The sequence below is a fragment of the Taudactylus pleione genome, unplaced genomic scaffold, assembly GCF_031769625.1.
Source record: "Taudactylus pleione unplaced genomic scaffold, aTauple2 ptg000352l, whole genome shotgun sequence".
Taxonomy (NCBI): Eukaryota; Metazoa; Chordata; class Amphibia; order Anura; family Myobatrachidae; genus Taudactylus; species Taudactylus pleione.
The window spans coordinates 5,771,662-5,792,873 of NW_028284753.1; the positions used below are offsets into that span (position 1 = coordinate 5,771,662).

General features: G+C 45.7%; 1 protein-coding gene across 1 annotated transcript in view; it reads right to left on the bottom strand.

Moving 5' to 3' along the window:
* Positions 1-7,277: 7,277 nt before the first annotated feature.
* The window catches only part of MSN (moesin), a 176,694-nt gene continuing 162,759 nt past the window's right edge, over positions 7,278-21,212 (bottom strand). The window contains exons 12-13 of the mRNA XM_088444252.1: positions 18,409-18,642; positions 7,278-8,779 (exon numbers count right to left, since the gene is read on the bottom strand). Coding sequence (XP_088300378.1) covers positions 8,615-8,779; positions 18,409-18,642 — 399 coding nt within the window. The 3' untranslated portion in view covers positions 7,278-8,614. The remainder of the gene's footprint in view (positions 8,780-18,408; positions 18,643-21,212) is intronic.

The window sequence follows — 21,212 nt, forward strand, 5'->3', positions numbered from 1 at the left end:
TCAGAAACATCGGTCAGGTGGTTCCAATGATCGATGTTTAACCCTGCAATGTTTAGGATCTGTTTCATCACCATCGTTAAGATTTCTCCCCCGATATTTTTCCCTGCTTTTCCAATGTTTTTTTTTTCTTGTGACACTGTGTGGTGCTTTTATGCTTCGGGCTGCCAGCTGGCTCTCTCTACTCTCATTCCATATCTACACTTTTTCTGCGCTGGAGGTACAGTATCTTCCCCTTTTTTCTTACGTATATTCATTGAGGGTAGAGTGGAGTGTACCCTCTCACTTCCTAGCAGCAGTATAAGTAATAGGAGGTCTATATTGATCAAAGGGCGGAGTTCACTTCCCGTTTCAGAGATGAGGTCAGCACTTACAGAAGGCTCAATGCACAGAGGACACTGTGCAAGGCCATCAATTAGATAAACTATGCATATACTCAAATTACAACTAAAATGTGCATCTTTTACTCCACATGAACATTACTTGCTTATAGTGTAATTTGAAAGGTCGTTATGTTGATTTGACTGGGCTGGGTAAGGGATTCCAGTCCTGAAAAGTGTGTTTGAATATTTTGTACACACCACTATAATTATTGCAGTCCGCAGGTATATGAATGGTCTTACAATGATACTAGAGAGGCAGTTTAATGACTTATTTTTTATATCAATTTGCTGCTATTATGCACCACCAGACAACAGGTCACCAAGACCACAAATAAAAGTCCACATGGTACTACGGTCACACTTTGAAATGCAGTCCAGAATACATTGTATGTTTAATTTTTTTTTTAAACACATCTTCAATACTATTATATACAGAATAATAACACTTTTCCACTGCGAAAAAAATAACGGGTTATTGCCGGGTCTACCTGAATCAGGCTGCAGTGGAAACGGCCCCCAAAAAATAACCAAGGTCTCAACCGGGTTTGAACCCGGGTTACATGGCAGTGGAAACGGACCCTACCCGGGATTAGGTGACCCGGGTAACACTTCTAGTCGTTGATTGGAGCTTCTGGGGCCCTTCTGTGACCTCATCTTTGTGTGCCTCGAAAAAGTACATTTTTAATTACATCTAAAGGGGTTCTGTGGAAACGGGGCCAACCCGGGAATAACCTGGGTCGACGTGTAGTGGAAACATTGTCTGAAGCCAGGTCCAACCCAGGTTGGACCAGTGTTCAAAATCCCGTGTTCGACCCAGTATTTTGGTGGAAAAGGGGTATGAGATATAGCAGTGGTTCTCAAACTTGGTCCTCAGGACCCCACACAGTTCACATTTTCCATATCAACTAGATGGTGCACAGGTGTATTCATTACTCACTGACACATTTTAAAAGTTCCACAGGTGTAGCTAATTATTTCACTTGTGATTCTGTGAGGAGACCTGGAAAACATGCACTGTTTAGGGTCCTGAGGACCGAGTTTGAGAACCTGTGAGATATAATATAATAGATATATTATGTCTTATTCTTTATAATTTTTCATTCAGACAACGTAGTCCCTGGCAATGTCAGTGTGATTTTTATATTTTATTATTACAATTCCAGTCCTGATTCCTATCCTGATGAGTTCTTCTGTTGAAAATACTGCTGCAAGTGAGGCAAATACAACTGACTACAACACCCCAACACTCCCTCTCCACTCTTAGATTAATTTTTCCTCTCCATACTACTACAGTCTACTGCAGACTCCAGTGACCAGCTTGCTCTATAGCTAGCCAGCTAAGACGACGCAGCAAGAGGAAGTGGCATGCTTTATATTAGAGATGAGCAGGTTAATTTTCCTGGAAACCGAACCCACCCGAACTTACCGGTTACAAGTAGATTAAGGTCCTGGTTTGGTTCTTCCCACCAGCTCCGGATCCGAAAACTATGCAAAACGTTGTCTTCCCGGCGTCGGATATCTCGTGTTTTGGGTACAGTTGCTAAGTGTCGGATCCAATGGTAACAGGCCGCTAGTTGGACATGCTGGCTGAGAGACAGCCATGCTCAGCCAACTAGCAGTCTATTGCCATGGTAGCGACCGCTGATTGGATCAGAGTCAGACTCACAAGTCTGCTCAGATCCGTGCAGGCTTGTGAGAGTAACAAAAAGGATAAAAATAAAATTAGAAAAAAATGGTGTGGGATCCCTTGCAAATGACAACCAGCACTAGGCTTTTTGGAGCTAGTCCTGGTTGAGAAAAAACGGTGGAGAAATTACGTAGTGGGTCCCCCATATTTTACACAACCAGCACTGGGCTCCTGAGCCAGTCCCGATTGTGAAAATACGGGGCCCTTTCTAGTGGGGACATGTTGCCACAGCCAGGGGACACAATTATATTGGTAACCCCAGACGAAACATTAATCATGCCTTGCTAGTCAGGTCAGGCTGGGGATTCCTGGGGAAGTGAAGACACCCCCCCCCCCAATAAAGGGGTCCCCCCTCTCCAAGGCACCCAATGCCAGCTCTGTAGGCTGGGGCTATCCCGGCTCCCCTGGGTGCAGCGTTCATAGTCCATTTGTGTCAAAAGTTAAATAATATTGTCTATTACAGGGGAACTACAGGTCCCAGCAAGTCTCCCCCGCGTGCTGGTACTTGGAGAACCACAAGTAGCAGCATGTGGGACATTAAGGGCCCGCTGGTACCTGTAGTACTCCTGTAAAAGATTAAAAAAAAAAAAAAAAAACAAGACAGGACACACACCGAATGTATTTGTTTATTGGACATAAACACACTCCCATACATACACAATAAATACTTACCTTCACTCCCTGTAGCCATTCTGTCCACTTATCCAATTACCATCCCCAATCACTGTAAAAAAAAATTAAAATTACATACTTCTTATCTACCCCTTGGCCATGTCCTCTTCGTTCCATGTAGGCAAAACCAAAAAATGCAAAACCCTGGTCCCCATGGACACAGTTCTGCCTTCGAAGGACAGTACTCCCAAATGCAGCATCTCAAGCGATTTCCTTCCAGAGGAATTATGTGGAGAGCATTCATTGGGTGAGAGAGGCAAGCACCTGGCTTGAAGCCAAAAAACACTTCCCCCATAGGTTTCAATGGTGGGAGTGGGTTATTAGTTGTCATTCCCACCATTGAAACCTATGGGAGAAGCGTTTATTGGCTGTGAGATCATCTTAGGGATGGTTCTAAACAAATCTAATAGCTTATGGAGAATCATCATTTTGATGACCACCGTTATGCCCATCCATGATATGCATGTTCCGATCTCAGGATCTAGCTCAGAAAGGGTCCCATAAAAAACTAACAATGACTGGTGTATGTTGAAAGTATTGGGATCGTTATAAAGGCAGACATAATATGCTGCTAAATTATTGGTTTTGTCCAATAGATTAGTCAGTTTTGCTCCCTTAGAATTCACAATAACAGTTTTTATTGAGGTTAAATGTTTATTTTAACCGTTTTCAAGGAGTGAGCATGGAGTTCTTCCTAGTCTTGGTTAAGATTTTTGAGAAAAGCATGCCGTTTATATTTGAGTAGAATCTGATTGGTTGCTATGAGCAACAACTCCACTTCTAAAAACCTGCACTTTAGTAAATATACCCTTAAGTCTTCGATTAGGTACAAGGCACAGGTGAAGCCTTATAGAAACTATCTGGGAGTACATTTAGAGGACTATGGGCCTGATTCACTACACATCGCAATTTTGCTTATAAGCACGCAGCAGCGCTATGTAAATGTTTGCATTCACATTGCGATTGCATCCTGACATAAGGACTCCCACTTCCCCTCACTCACATCCATACACTAGGTGAACATGGCAAAACAAACCTGTAACATCGGACCCATTTGCTCAAGCACTGACCCTACTCAGAATTTGCTAACAGCCAAGCACACTATCAGTGCTATGGCTGCTTATGACCACGCAATGGATAATTTATGCACACCCCTGCAACTGCGTTGCAATGCACTGGCACACTGGGGACCAGGTGCCTCACAGAACACTTGGCCTATGACTCATGGATCAAGTGCTCTCTATGTTTATTAATCAGAGAACAGGCACCACAGTCAACTGAGTGAGATTAGTGTCCCAAGATAAGACTGCATGGATCTAATTGACTGCAGGTGTAAGCAGGTGCATGCTCCGTTCAGAAAAATGTTTGGCTTAATGGCAGGAATTCGGCCCAGCAAGGCAACAGGACCGACCTGCAGTATTGCCAGGCCTGGAATGGTGGTATATTCTTCAAACAGTGATGAGAGGGTCAAGTGACTAAATGAGGCATTAATGGGGGGGACAGGGGGAACAGCTACAGGGCATTGTAAAAACATTACCAAGATGTGGTCATTCATTTTGGCTGCTAAGCCACACCATCACTAATTATTTCATATTCTTCCCCAAAGACAGCAAAGAAAATGGAGATTAATAACTTACTTTGGTAACATATAAGTGAAAGTATGGCACAATATAAACAATAGATATAAATATGATTCTCAAATATTTCAGACCCTCCATGACTGGTAGAGAAGATAAATACAGGTAGAGTCTCCCATATCTAAATATTCCGAAATACGGAATATTCCAAAATACAGATTTTTTTTTTACTTGACTGAGATAATGAAACCTTTGATTTTTGATGGTTCAATGTACACAAACTTTGTCTAAGGCACAAATTATTAAAAATATTGTATAAAATTACCTTCAGGCTGTGTGTATAAGGTGTATATGAAACATAACAGAATTTTATGTATGTACACAAACTTTGTTTGAGCCACAAAATTATTGAAAATATTGCATAAAATTACCTGCAAGCTGTGTGTATAAGGTGTATATAACACAAATGCATTCTGTGTGTATATTTGGGTCCCATTTCCAAGATATTTCATTATGATATGCAAATATTCCAAAATACGGAATATTCCGTTATCCAAAATACCCCTGGTCCCAAGCATTTTGGATATCGGAGACTCAACCCGTATATTGCCCTCCTCTGTAGAACAGGGATACTAGACCATAGTAAACACAGTATCATTATCACATATTTGGTGCTGCTCCTAATTTACTGGATAAGTATGCATATATCAAAATGAACTGGCGTCCCTGGAGAAGGGAAGTTCATGGATTATACTTCTGACCTGAACTATGCATATTTGAAGCAATGAACACTGATTTGTAAGAGCAGAAAACCCTGACTTGTTATTCTGGTAGGCAGGAGAGGAAGAAAGAGACTCAGTACTTTTCCAGAGATGGCTGGCAGACTGGTTTATGAAAACCACGAGTGGTGGAGGATTTATAATAAAAAACAAACAAACAAACATTGAAACCAGTAAGATTAAGTACTACTACTAAGGTCACATCCCAATGTAGAAAAGTGATATCAAGCTTTATTTTATAATATACAGGATTTGTATAGATATAATACAGCACTTTGCATAGAATATTCAAAAACTCACATCAGTCCCTGACCATTGTAGCTTTATGTCTATGGGCCTCATTTATTAATGAGTGATATTCTTGTTATCACTTCTTAATAATCTTAAATGGTGCTCCAACCAATCATCTCCTGTATTTTTTTCAAACACATGACAGTTAGGAGCCGATTGGTTGGAGCACCATTTAAGATTGGTAACAAGAATATTACTCATTGATAAATGAGGCCCTAAATTCCGATACCCTACAAAGACAGGTACATTGCCGTCAGAAGCCGATGAACCTAAAGCTAAGTACACAATATACACTACTAATGGGCTGATTTTAAAATAATCGCATGATCGGCCTGATATATTTGTACACTGTGTTGGCATGACCGTTTTATCGATAAAAGCATTAAAAATGTCCAGAAACGCATTCCTTCGATTATGCGATCGGTCGGCAAAGACAGAAAATCACGGCCTTGATCTCCCGACATCGTGGAGTGTGTGTGCATTCTCGATAATTTGCCCATATTCCCTACGTTTTCCCATCACTAAGTCATCCTCCTTGTGGGAGGACATATACAAAATCAGAGGAGTGTGGCGGAAAATCGGTAACTTAAATAAAAAAAGAATTGTAAAATGTGCAGCACAGATATTGGGGCTTTTGATTCGCCGAAAAATCGCCCGATTCAAAAAAAAATCAGACAGTGTGTACCTAGCTAATGTTTTTGGACTGCTACTTTAGGAATTAATTACAAGGTAGCCCAGAGATGTCTACTGGAGTTTGATGACTACATATGAACATTCTGGGGGGGATGTATCAAGCATCGTATTTTGGATGCGATACATCCCGCTACTTACTGCATGAATACTGGCGCTAATAACATTGGTATGCACATACAATTGCGTTTACAACCGCAACAGCAAAAAGAGCTGTCCTTTGCGATCAAAGGACTACCAGGTTTATCACCTGGGAGTTCTGCGGCGCATGAATGCACATTGGCCAGCGCATGTGCGAGACGTGGGGGACCCTGGGAGGCATCATATTGGAACCCTCTCAGGGAACGACGCTTTCCAGAATTTTGTGCATATGGAAACATACTAAATGCGGTCAAACCTTGTTTTCGGACTTTTGACCGCATATTCCCATTAGTACATCCAGTCCACTGCATGTGTGCTATAAGTTGCAGTTTCTAGTTGGGGAGGTGAAGGTTGACCAAGCATGGATTACCAGATACTCCACTGGACCGTCATTGCCTAGTCACACTATATAGTGGAAATGCGCCACTCACTCCAATAAAAAAATGATATACTGTATATGTCTTAATACATAAGACCTAATAGCTGTGAAAAGGAACTATAAAAGCCTGCATAAAATACTTTTAATAATACACAACAGTAATAATATAAAACACAATCGTACACTAGTCAGAAGTTGCCTATTGTTATAGCCCTAAATTCCTTGGGTATGGTTTTCCAGCATTTGACTCTGTCCTGGTCAGTGGGCGCTTTATGTTGTTTTGTTCTTTCCATTCTTCAATGCCTGTCATTTTGTTACGTATATATGGAAGGTATATTTTGTAAAAACTCACTTATTTAAATTAAGTTTTAACTTTAATATGTGGTCAGTAATGTTTGTGAACAAGGCATTACCCATTTACCAGAGGATTGTGTGTGCAGGGGGAAAGGTGTACTAGATGAAATGATGGTCGCGGCTATGCAGGTGAAAAGCACATGCACTTGCAATGTCACATACACACAAACACTAGGATATTCAGACCCATAAACTCACATATATATTATGCAAACCATGTATAAATTGTGCCCACAAAACACCCACAACTAAAATATGTACTCGCACTCAAAAAAAATTGGAGGAACCATTGGAAGACTTAAATAGAAAACAAACAAACAAGTCATAAAAGATTCAAATTATCTATATTTTATTGGCACTGGAAGAACAGAACAAGTTCAGATCACAACAAAGAGGAAACCCAAACTAATTATAAACAGAATTTTTTAATAGGGAATCTGCTTGTTAGAAAGGAAATAATAAAAAAAAATGTTCCTATGTGCTGTTACAACCCCCATCAATATAATTTACAGCAATAGACTATAGTTTAGGAAAAAAAAATATTAACACTTTTGTCTGGGAAAGTCCCCATACAGCCATGAATGACGGGGTTAATGACCATATATGTGTCAAATAACAATACCAGAAATATGCCCTTAATACTGAAAGCTTTTGAGCATTACACCAGTTTCAAAATAATCTTTTATAATACAGTATACAGTTGTTTTTCTTCCCAAAGGCAGTTTGCCGCCTTCTCTCTACTACTTACTAAACTGTGTATAGCTAGAAAAAAATACTTACTATATAATACTGGTAAAGGGAGGAAAGGAAATGCCAGCATGGAACTGTAACCAACAAGGCCAAAAATGATGATCAAATAAATACTTTCCAGCAGTGAAGAATGTACATATTTAGAGGAAACCTAAATGTCCCAGGATTACTGGGAATTACAGACAAGAAAGCAAAGACGGACTTTACATCTTGGCAAATGAAGGGTGTGTAGCTTAAGGCGAGTATGGGTCTGATGTGCAATGTATATTACACACAACTGAGGCACGATTTGGTAATTAGGTACATAAAACATTTCCCCTTCTAAACATTTAAATGAGTTGTTCGAAGTAAACTCTTAATAGACCAGTGTTTGGTCGCCAAAATAAATAAAAAAAATGATTCCAGAATTGCTGCAATATGCTTTGTTCTCCTAGTCTGTGTCACACGCCACAAATGACAGACTTGCTCTAATAATTCAAATATGACATTTAAGGTAGAAAACCAACGGAATGTCCAGACAATACCAAGTCATCGCATACACTACAGTGTTGGGACTGTACAGTTCCATTGAACCAGTGCAAGAAATAAACAGCATATTTAAAAGTTGATCTTTATAAATTGAAAATATATTAGGCACATAAAGCTCCATTGTTATTATGGCAGAAGCTTGTTAGGAAGAGACATTGTTGGGCAACATTTTTAAATCTTCAAAACTGCTGGAGAAAACTAGAGCTTTCTGTGGTGTCTCTGGCACATCCAAGTGTGGGAGGATCCCGCACAAGAAGATTTGTAATACTGAAAGCCTCGGATTGTACTGCGTCACGCCCTGCCTCATCATAGTGGTAACAGTAGTTCCAGCTGAGCCATGGAAAGGAAGGAGATCAATGTGAGAGACAGACAAGAATATGCAGGTTTTACATGGACTCAAATTCATCTATACGTTGTTTGGTGTTGCCTTGACGGATCTGGCGAAGAGTCTTGTACTTGTCTCTCCCAGCGCGCACATTCTCAGCGTGCAGAATATCATTCGCTGTCTTCTTCTCTTCATCCCTGGCATTTGCCAGTTCAGAACTTAACAGCTGGAAAAAGAAAAAAGTTATTTATAAGAAAAAAAACCAAACAAACTAGGCTATATAAAGATCTACCTAGTCGCTTATATTACTTATTTTTAAGTTAAGGTTCAATCTCTATTAGATGGCGTTGTACTACCTATAGTACAATAATAATTTGGTAAATGAATACTAACATTAGTTATGACCAATTTAAAAACATACAAAGACTTAAAAGTGTTCTATTTGGAAATTAAATTGCCTCTCTACTGCAGGAATTAAAAATGTATCTACTATCAATAGTTGTGTCATGTAGTACTTTTAATACAGACTATACTGACAAGAAAACACTCGTGAGCATTCTGTAGCAGTGTTTGAATCTTGTAGAATCACAATAATAAAATGACCCAGTGGGATATTTGTGTCTGAAAGCGTTTAATGCAGTGAGTGACAGCAATTCAACTATGTTATAAGCAAAATATATATACTATAAACTGGCAGTCTTCCTAGAATTTGATGATACTGCGTTCTCAGAAAAAGCTTCTTTAGATCACAATGACCATGCTGCTGCCTCTAAATGGGATGGTCACACTCAATGCTCATGATTATTTAATAGCTGTCCAGAAAACATCTCGCCACGTGGCAAGAGGTGCACATAGGAGTAACTATACAGGTGTAGCTGCCAATATAATAACACTAGTATATTTATATGAAGTTCAGCTAATATGTGATTGTTATGTAGCTGATGCATCAACTATGTAATTATAATAAAAAAAAATGTATAGCAAATATGCCATGACTAGTTGGTGGTGCAGTTTAATGTTGAATATTTATTACCAGTTATTTATATAGTTCACACATATTCCACAGCACTTTACAGAGAATATTTAGCCCATTCAAGTCAGTACGTGCCTGAGTGGAGATTACAATCTATATTCCCTACCACACGTACAAGTACACACAGGGTTATCTTTTGGGGGGGATGTAGTTATTATCCAGACTGTCGGGACGCCAACGCTCAGGATGCCGGCATTGGAATCCCGACACCAGTCAGAATCTCGGCGCCGGCATCCCGACAGTAAGTAGTGGAATTAGGGGGAGGGTTAGACACTGGAGGAAGGGAGGCTTAGATTTAGGCACTAGGGGCGGAGGTTAGGTTTAGGGTGTGGGGACTGAGTGTAAGGTTTAGGTTAGGCACTGGAGGGGTGTGGTAGGTATTACCACCGTCCGCATAGCCTGCGGTTTAAATCCCGACAGCGGCAGCCCGGCAAGTGTGAAGATCCCAATCGTCCCTAAGGTAAGTATCGCTAACCTAATTCTACCACCTAACCCTCCCCCGTAGGGGTGCCTAACCCCCCCTCTAAGTGCCTAACCCTAATCCCCCCTCTAAGGGCCTAAACCTAAATCCCCCGGGGAAGTGCCTAACCCTAACCCCCCCCCTTCCCCTAGCCTAAACCTAACCCTCCCGGGGGGGTGCCTAACCCTAAGTCCCCCCAGGGTCCCTAAACCTACCCCCCCTGCGCGCATGGCTGTCCACGCCCAGCTTACCTTCGCTCGGTATGCTGGGTGTCGGTCTTCCGGCGTATGGTTAATGTGGTTAATGGCAGGTGTCGAGTTTTCGACGCCTGTCATTAGTACCACGCTGGGACCAGAGAGTCTGGAAGCCGGTGGTCGGCATGTAGACCGTTGGCTTGCAGACTACATCCCCACTGGAGGAAAGGAGGGTTAGGTTTAGGCACTAGGGGCGGAGGTTAGGTTTAGGGTGTGGGGACTGAGTGTAAGGTGTAGGATACTTACTGATAGGTGTCGATATCCTAACCCCGTCAAGATGCCGCCTGTCAGGATTCTGACCGCCGGCATTCCCGTAACCAACCCTTTTTTTTGTTGAAAGCATTTAACCTTCCAGTATGTTTTTAAATTGTGGGAGGAAGCCCAGACAAACACGGGTATGAACATTACTACATATAATAGAAAGTTTCTTAGACCTTTACATTTAAATTTAATATATGGAAACTTGTTCAGTTCATGAAGATGAGCACTGTGCGTGTTATGTATTAAGCAGAACCATTTAATTGAATTGACACATCCAAAACTTTGCCACTTTCATGTCCTTATGAAACATCCCAGTTCAGCTGCTTCAGTCCCTGCCCCAGTAGAGCATAATATGAGATATGGTAAGAACTTACCCTTGTTATCTCTATTTCTACGAAGTCCATAGGGTTCCACAGGATACCTTGGGGTATAGGTGTGACGTCAGTCGCTGGGCACCATAGAGTTAAGCTTTTCAGCCTCCCAGGATGCACTAGGGTCCCCCTCCTATACCCCGCCCCCGAGCCAAGGCACCTCAGTTAGTTATCAAGCCATAGGCAGGAGGAGGAGAAGGAAGAGAGAGAAAAAAGATCTGGACACATACAAGAATCACATTCTCACCAGAGGGAGACTGAAAACCGGTGACCAGAGCAAAGCCCATCTGCAGCACAGGTGCGACAGGGCGGGAGTCCTGTGGAACCCTATGGACTTCGTAGAAATAGAGATAACAAGGGTAAGTTCTTACCATATCTCATATTTTCTACTTCAGGGTCCATAGGGTATCCACAGGATACCTTGGGGATGTCCCAAAGCAGTATCCTTTAAGGGTGGGGACGCTCCTGTGCAGAAAGGAGAATCCGCCGCCCGAAGGAAGCATCCTGAGAGGCGAAGGTGTCAAACCTGTAATACCTCACGAAGGTATGGACAGAGGACCACGTAGCAGCCTTGCAGATCTGAACTGCCGAGGCACCACGTCGAGCTGCCCACGAAGGACCCACAGACCTAGTGGAATGAGCCTTCAGAGAAGGAGGGACCGGTAGGCCTTCATGAAGATAAGCTTCAGAAATAGCCATACGGATCCAGGCTGCCAAAGTTTGCTTTGAAGCAGGCCAACCCTTTTTACGGAAGCCATAGAGGACAAACAAAGCGTCCGACTTCCTAAACGAAGAAGTGCGGTCAACATAAGTCCTTAAGGCCCGCACAACATCCAAAGAGGCCTCACCCAGGGAAAGACCCGGTGAGTTAAAGGCCGGAACAACTATTTCCTCGTTAACATGAAACTGGGAAACAACTTTGGGAAGAAACTCGGGCCGAGTGCGGAGCACTGCCCTGTTCCCATGAAAAACCAAGAAAGGGGGTCTACAAGAAAGAGCCCCTAACTCAGAAACACGTCTGGCCGAAGCAATGGCCAGAAGGAAAACAGTCTTAGCTGTTAGCCATTTAAGATCCACTGAGCCCAGTGGTTCAAACGGCGGTCCTTGGAGAGCCCTCAGGACCACAGCCAAATCCCAAGGCGCCACAGGTGGAACAAAGGGCGGCTGAATGCGGAGAACACCCTGCATAAAGGTGCGCACATCCGGGATTGTAGCAATCCTACGGTGAAAACAGACAGATAGGGCCGAAACCTGTACCTTCAAAGAAGCAAGGCGAAGCCCATGATCTAGTCCCGCTTGCAGGAAGGCGAGAATCCGAGACAGATGAAACTCCCGCGGTGCATAACCTCTCAGTCGACACCACTGGAAGAACGTATGCCACACGCGATGGTATATCCTCGCGGAAGACGGTTTCCGAGCTCGTAACATGGTACGCACCACAGAGCTGGAAAACCCCCGGGACCTCAGCATGGCCGTCTCAACAGCCACGCCGTCAAAGACAGCCGAGTCAGGTCCGGGTGAAGGCAAGGACCCTGAGACAGAAGGTCCGGTCGTAGCGGCAACCGCAGAGGACTGTCCACGGACAGACCCCGAAGGTCTGAGAACCAGTGCCGTCTGGGCCACGCGGGAGCTATCAACAGGAGCGTCCCTCCTTCCTGTTTGAATTTCCGGATTACCCGTGGAAGAAGGGAGACCGGAGGGAACAGGTATGCGAACCGGAACGTCCACCGGACGGACAGAGCATCCACCAGAGACGCCCCTTCGTCTCTTGTGCGAGACCCGTACACCGGCAACTTGTTGTTGTGCCGGGACGCCATGAGGTCGATTTCTGGAAGACCCCACCTGTCCACCAGTAGTTGAAAAACGTCCGGGTGCAGGGACCATTCCCCCGGAAGAACGTCCTGGCGACTTAGAAAGTCCGCCTCCCAATTTAGCACTCCCGGGATGAAGACCGCTGATATGGCCGGAAGATTGCGCTCCGCCCAAACCAGGATCCGAGAGACCACTACGAGAGCCGCCCGACTGCGAGTTCCTCCTTGCCTGTTTATGTAGGCCACAGTGGTAGCGTTGTCCGACTGGACCTGCACCGGGCGACCCTGGAGAAACCGCTGTGCCTGCTGGAGAGCATTGAAGACACGGAGTTCCAAGATATTTATTGGAAGCTCCGCTTCTGTCGGCGTCCACCTGCCCTGGAACAAGTGTGGACCCGAAACTGCTCCCCAGCCCCGAAGACTGGCGTCCGTTGTCAACAGGACCCAATTTGGAACCCAGAACGGACGTCCCTTGTTGAGGTGGGTCGTCTGTAACTACCATGCAAGGGACAGGCGAACCTCCGGGGTGAGCACAATCGTCTGGGACTTCAGAGACTGAGGCAGCCCGTTCCACTTGGACAGGATCAGGTGCTGCAGAGGTCTGGAGTGAAACTGGGCGTATTCCACCATGTCGAACACCGACACCATGGAGCCCAGTAACCTCATCGCCGAGTGTAAGGACACCCGGCGGCTGTGCAGGCAACTGCGCACCCTTGACTGTAAAGCAGAGATCTTGTCCTCCGTCACGAAGATCCTTTGCTGTCCCGAGTCCAATAAGGCTCCAAGATGCAGAATCCTCCGAGACGGGATTAGAGTGGACTTCTGCCAGTTGATTAGCCAGCCGTGCCGTTGCAGCAGTGCAATGGTCAGGTCCAAGTGGCGTAACAGGAGCTCTGGAGATCCTGCCACCAATAACAGGTCGTCCAAATACGGCAACATGCGGACTCCCTGCAGCCGCAGAGAAGCCGCCATGACCGCCATCACCTTGGTGAAAACACGTGGTGTTGTTGCCAGGCCAAAAGGTAACGCCCGAAACTGGAAGTGGTCGCTGCGGATTGCAAACCTGAGGAACTGTTGATGGCGCAAAAGAATAGGGACATGCAGGTAAGCGTCCTGTATGTCCAATGACACCAAGTAGTCCCCAGGTTCCAGCGCCAGAATGATGGACCGTAGGGTCTCCATCCGAAACTTCGGGACCTGCAAAGACTTGTTGAGTGCTTTGAGGTTGAGAATCGGACGATATGACCCATTGGGTTTCTGTAATAAAAATAGATTTGAATAGAAACCCTGGCCCCTCTGGGAGAATGGAACAGGCACTATAACTCCAGCCTGGAGCATAGTGTGCAATACCTTCCGCAGCTCCGTAGCCTTGTTCCGGTCTGATGGTAGACCCGTGGTGAAGAAGCGAGCCGGGGGTCTGTGCCGGAAGGAGAGGGCGTATCCGTGGGAAACCACCTCCAGAACCCAAGTGTCTGTCGTAGTGGTCGACCAACACTGGGCGAACTGTAGCAGGCGGCCTCCCACCCTGGGATCCCCCAAAGGGAGGCCCGGACCGTCAGGCCGCAGGCTTGTCATCTGGCTTGGGGGCCGGACGTCTGGTACTCCATGCCTGCTTCCGGGGCTTGACCGATTTCTTAGGGCCAGCCTGTCGAGGAAACGACTGTGGTTTGGGCCTGCCCTGGGCCCTAGATGACCGAAAGGACGATGGTCCAGAACCAGAAGGAGCAGCGGCCGACGGGAGACAAGCAGATTTGGCTGCCGCCAGCGTGGCCACAATCTTATCCAGATCCGGACCGAAGAGAACTTCTCCGGTAAACGGCAACGCTTCCAGACCTTTCTTGGAATCTGCGTCCGCCTTCCAGGATCGCAGCCACAAGGTGCGACGAGCAGCTACCGCTGCTGAAGAAATTCTAGACACCAGAGTACTAATGTCTAGAGCCGCCTCGTTGATGTAGGTGGCCGAATCACGGAGATTGCCAATCAACTCCGCCTGTTCGGCCGGACAGTCGGATTCAAAAGAAGCCTCTAATGAATCCGCCCAGCGCTCCATCGCTCTGGCAACCCAGCAAATGGCCATAGCCGGCCGTGCTGCCCCCCCTGCAAGGGAATAAGCGGACTTCAGGCAAATTTCTACCTTGCGGTCCGTAGCATCCTTAAGGGAGGACATGGATGGCATCGGCAATGTGGCACTACGGACAAGACGGGTCACGTGAGAATCCACCTGTGGAGGGGATTCCCACTTAGCAAAATAATTATCCGCGAACGGATAAGCCACCGCCAGGCGTCTCTGCGGCTGGTATCTTTTGCCAGGTTGTTTCCACGCCTCCTCTAAATGGTCCACCAACTGACCCGAAAGAGGAAAGACTGTGGCATCGCCCTTCACATCTTTGAAAAAGGCATACTTAGATTTAGCCGCTGGGGGAACTTCGTCCTCAATCACCAAGGCTGTGCGGACCGCCCGAATAAGTCCAGGAATATATACTTTGGACTTAGCATCAGCGTCCTTAGTATGGAGAGGTTCCCGATCGTAAGGATCCAGAATCTCCCCATCATCAGACGTCCCTTCGTCATCCTCATAAGGAGCGGACAGAGACGCCACCGGCCTTTTATGAGGCCGCATCACAGACTCCCCTTGCAACACATCCGACAAGTGCTGTACAGAACTCGTCAGGGAGTTAACCCACGCTGGCTCCTGAGAACCCGGGAGCGGGGAAATAGGGAGACTGTGGGGTACCACCAATTGTCGTGGGAACCCCTGCATGGGTGACGACACCACAGACTGCTGGGACAAAACCATCGGAGTAAACGCGGGCTGCGGAGCTAACTGGCCCACTAAAGCTGTTAACGCCTGAGCGAAACAAGCCCAGGGCGGCTCCTGTACCGGTGCTGTAACCGTAATAGGCCGCGCCATGGACAAACACTGCCGGCAAAGGCCCTCCGCGCTACCCTCCCCCTCCGCTAACGGTACTTTGCACGTGGTACACTGTAGCTGGAGGGGAAAATCACTTTCAGACATGATGGCACCACGTATGTGACCTCTCTCACCAATTAAGTATTAAATAGGCGAGAGACCACCCTGCAGCACCGCACCGCAAGGGCTTTAGCAGAAAGAACAGGGACAGTAATAAAGCTGACAGTTTAGAGAAGAAAAGTTACAGGCAGCGCTAGCACAGTCACATACAATGCAGAGAAATAACAATTCCTGCACTAACAGCGCTGATCACTCAACTACACAGACACAGGGCCTGGTAGGACACAGCGCTGCATACACAGACCTGAGCCACAGCGGAGGAGAGGTATGCGGGGGGACCCAGACCACGATGCTTCCGTCCAGCGCTTCCAGCAGCGTTCACCATGCGTTCTGGAGAAGAAGCCGCCGAGGAGCAGAGAGGAGGCTGGCCTGGGGGAGGAGCGCTGCCACAGGACCAGTCGGCAGCATGCAGAGAGGGCTGTGTGCAGCGGGGGAGGCGCCGGCTGTGAGACAGGGAAGGCGCGCTCCCCTGGCATGCATTTAACCCCTGGGACGCCGCAGCGCTACCGCTCTGCTGCGGTCCGCTGTCCCAGGGGGTAGTGGAAAGCGCAGGTTGGTCGCCTGGCTCCACGCTGCAGCCAGTCCCCAGGGAGCCCCCTGCCTGGGGACTTAGGACCATGTGACCAGCGGGGACCCACCGCGGGACCCCGCTGCTTACCTTTGTCCCCCTTGGGTCCGGCCATGGTCCGGAACATCTGGGGTCACCGCTAGCTGTGACCCCAGATGCTCACCAGCATCCCCGGATCGGTACCGGCATTCTGGTACCGGCGGGGGTGTAGGGAAGACAGCATGGACGTCAGGACTGACTGTCCATGCTGTACATCCAGATGTGCAGCCACAGCTGCACTGAAGAAAGCTTCAGGGGCTCTTCTAGCCCCCCACTCCGACAGGTGCACCCGACGCCGGCCGGGCACCAAACTAAACTGAGGTGCCTTGGCTCGGGGGCGGGGTATAGGAGGGGGACCCTAGTGCATCCTGGGAGGCTGAAAAGCTTAACTCTATGGTGCCCAGCGACTGACGTCACACCTATACCCCAAGGTATCCTGTGGATACCCTATGGACCCTGAAGTAGAAAAAATCTATGTTCCCTACCACATGCACACACAACACATTAGGTTCAATTTATTGTTAGGAACCAATTAAACTACTAGTATATTTTTGGAGTGTGGGAGGAAACAGAAACAAACATGGGAGAATATAGAAACGCCGCAGAGTTACAGCTATGGTGGGAATCGAACCCAAGACATCAGTGCTGTGAGGCAGTAATGCTAACTATTACACCATCTGTGCTGAATAGGAATTTATCACTAGAATCATAACTTCGTTCATGAAAACACAGATCAATAAATAAAAACTTGTGAAATACAAGACTAAAGGTGGCCAGAAACCATCTATAATACGGCCACTAGGCTTAGCCAATGCATTGGAATACTAAGCCAATTTGCCATGTTTTACCAAAAAAACACAAGGGGGGGGGGGTAATTCAACTGTTTAGCCACCAGCGATTTATTTTAAGGCGCCTGACGGAACAATTTAATTGTTGCTCCGTCTGAGCAAGATAGTCGCCAGCACCAGCATTTCTGCTTGCATCCTCAGGCTTTTGCAAGCAAAAATGTGCAAGAAACCTGTGGTTAGGACGCCCTTACAAGGACTTTAGACGGGTTTAGCCATTTTACAATGCTAAACCCGGTATAATAGGGCGTGAAGAGGGGGATAATTAATTGGCACCCAGAACAATTGAATTGCGAAACGCGGCACTCAGTAATTATTGCTGCCCACGCAACACCTGCTTTTTCAGTGATGTAATGTATTTGACACCTCAATTTGTTATAATAATAAAGTCACAATCTCTAAGTCAGTGGTTCCCAAGCCTAGCCTAGCCTAAAGAGGTTGGCCAGTGTATTTTTGGTGTAAAATATATATATTTTTTTTGCACGGGCGGGAGAGGGTTGGCAGCACGGAGTAGAGCTGAGTGGTGTGGGGAGAACTGTCACTGTAAAGTAACAGGCAGTGTTATCCTGAGGCTGTCTGTTGCAGAATGGGGTCCTTTAACGGTGCGTTGTGGGAGGTCAGAGGGGAAGTATCTGAATTGAGGAGCGATGCTGCAGAACGGTGTTGACGATTACAAGTAATGGTAAGTAAGGGGGAGGGGACAAGGAGAAGGGCAAACGGAGAGACGCAGGGGGCAAAGGGAGAGAATAGCAGTTTTTCTCTTTCTTTTTTAAATACTTACTACGTTATTTTGACCCAACTACATAAAAAATGGAACTGCTTTATAATTATTTTGGCTTAGGGGTGACTTGAAAAAAAATGATGGCAACCCTTAGGGTGCCTCGTACTGAGAAAGTTTGGGAACCACTGGCTGAGGTGATTACGTTTCTAGTAAACCAAAGTTATTTAAAAGTTTTCACTGGCTTTTAGGCAAAAGTGGCTGTCACAAACTATTTCAATATTGTATCAAGATATAATAAAAATTATAAATATATATATAAAATGCTTGGTAGCTTTCATTTTACTTTTATTGCTATCCCAGAGTTCTTTTGGGAACTGGCATCTAGTCTGGCATTGTGAAAGTAATACTAAATTAAAAATGGAGTTTAATGGAAAACAGAGTTTAATATCAGACAGAATTACCTGAAGGTGTTTCTGCACCCTTTCGTTTTTCTCTGCCTCTGTAGTGCGATCTTCCTCACTCCGGTCTTTGATTGTGGCTTCTGCTTTCAGCTCAGCACTCGCCTCTGCAGAGTTCTCATCCTGCTCATCGTCATGTTCATTCTCTGACTGCATGGGCTCCTGTACATGAGGAGTGGTCATCACCAGCTTCAATTCCTCCTTGGTCTTCTCCAAGTCAAGCTGCACAGTCTCTGCCTGCATGCAAGTGTAATATACTCAGTACACCAACAGCAATATCAATGAGTCCCAAATATAAAATTTTTCCTGTGAAATTCTATTCTGAGGCATTCTGAAAGCACTATATTTTTATTAAGTGTATCTCAAGCTAATTGACTAATTTGGTACATTTCCTAATAGCTCTAAACCATGGGTGATGGTAATATAAAAAGCTACACCATGTAGACAAAAGTGATTGGACACACTAGCAAAATCATGAATACCATTGCACACTAGTTCCAAATGGCCACTAATGTGGCGGTTTCGACAAGAACACTTCGTAGGGCAGCCCATACACTAGCAGTTCTATGGAAACAACAAATGTTTTTATCAGGAAGACAATGGGCCTGATTCAGAGCCGTTCGCTATTTGCGGTCGTTCGTTTAAAAACAAGGGGTGGCTATTCAAATGATCCGTACGCACATTGCAGTCTGTTCACACCTCTAAGTCTGAACGAGCGAGCAAAACATACGCTCGTTTATTTGTTAAAAACGCCCCCTGGCCGCTCGCACCATACGTCATGTCGGCTATTTATTAGATTAATCGAGTACATCGACCAGCGTATGAACTGCTCGCTATTCTTGTGGTTGGTGTTTGCTACCACAAATTTGCGAGCAGTTCTGGCTCTAAAATAACCAAGTGACGTGGTCACTGACGCTGCTGTTTTAAATATACACACCCATAAAACGCCCGTTTTGACCTTTAAGCACGCCTGCGTTCGGATCTCCACTCCCCATTTTCAAGCACCTTCCCCTGTTACCACCCACATACGCCTCATTCTGTCACTCAAAATAGCAGGCACTCGCTATATAGCGTACAAACGATTTTCGGCCGCACTGACTGGTTCGCGCATGCGTACTAAAAACCGTACGCATGCGCAGATGTGCAAACATCGCTCGGAACGAGCGTACTGCCGCTAACGAGCGGCTCTGAATGAGGGCCAATGTCCACGGCAACACTGGACTGGTATACAGAAAATTTGGTGACCCGGATGGACTGGACAGCTCAGAGTCCAGATCTTAACCCCATTGAGAACCTCTGGGACGAATTGAAGAGACGGGTGCGTTCTAGGCCGTTTCGACCCTCTTTAGTGTCACAGTTGGTCACTGTACTAAAGGCGGAATGGCAAAACTTATCGCCTGCTGTTGTCCTGGAACTTGTGGACAGTTTGCCAAGAAGGCTGTCTGCAGTAATCACTGCACGTGGTGGACCTACAAAGTACTGATGTCAATAAAAACTTGTTGATCTATTTGCTGTCCGTGTCCAAACACTTTCATCTACATAGACAAGACCCTGGAGGTTCAACCCACTCTGCAGCCGCTAAAGACCGCTTACCCCCGCCGACTACTAGCCCGCTCTGGTGACGTCATCATCGGCCGCCCGGCCAGACACCAGCGGTAAGGTAGGGACAGTTAGTCTAGACACCTATCAGCACCCCGGGACTCCTTTTTCACTCAGAAGAGATATAAACATAATGCTTTTTAACCATATTTTTTCCCCAGGTACCAACAGAATTGAGTTTTACCGTTCTTTCATCTTCCCTAACTATTTCTTATTTTAAAACCAGCTTCCTTTTATTTTCTTCCAAATCAGTCTCCTTTTTATTATTATTATTATTTTCATTTGGTGCAATACACCAACACAACTTCCTACCTATCACCACACATATTAATAGCGCTTATTTTACCTCTCTCCCATAAGTACACTAACTACTGACATTTTGGTTGGACATACCCTTTAAATAAATCTCCTTTGTGACTTCAAATATTCTTATATATTAGATAACCTGTAGTCATATGTAGCGTGAATTATTATTTACATTATCATCTTGTATTTATATGGCACCACCAAGTGTCTGTAGCGTTGTACAGTGTAAATAACAAAAATACACACCATGAATGCAATAGGTTAAAACAGACAGTCCAAACCGTGAGATATAAACAGCTACAGATGTGTCCTCATATCTAGTCTCAATACGTCATGCAGCACGAGTTGCCTGGCTTGAAGGAGCCCCCAGGTCCCGTGGTACCCTGCTAGCGTTGGGCGCCTCTTTTTGCCGAAAAAGGATTCTAAGTCGCAACGTGATGCAGCTAGGATGCTCCAGCAGACTGTGCAGATTAATTTGATATTTGACACTTACCAGAGTCTGTTTATGAACCACAATGGTACTTGGAATGGAAAAAGCTGCGGCCCCTACATTGTAGAACTTCGTATTCAGATTCAGAGACTCGGTCGCACAATCAGCAGTGTCTGTTGTGTGTCCTAGTCACATCACATTGTGACTTAGATGTATTTACATCAAAAAAGTTACTCGGTGCTAGAAGTCTCACAGGACCTGGCGCGCCGAGAGGGGTTTTTCAGCACAACTTCAGCAAATATGTATAAGGACACATTGGTAAGGGAGTGACGGTTATTGATAGTAGCATTCAATGACCCAATGCCCTGGGAAGGGCGAAGTGAAAGGACTAGAGTTGCTGACTGAGTGGAAGCTCAGTGAGACAAGGATAGTGCAGGGGGAGAATCAAGGGGGCGAAGGAGTCTGCTCATTA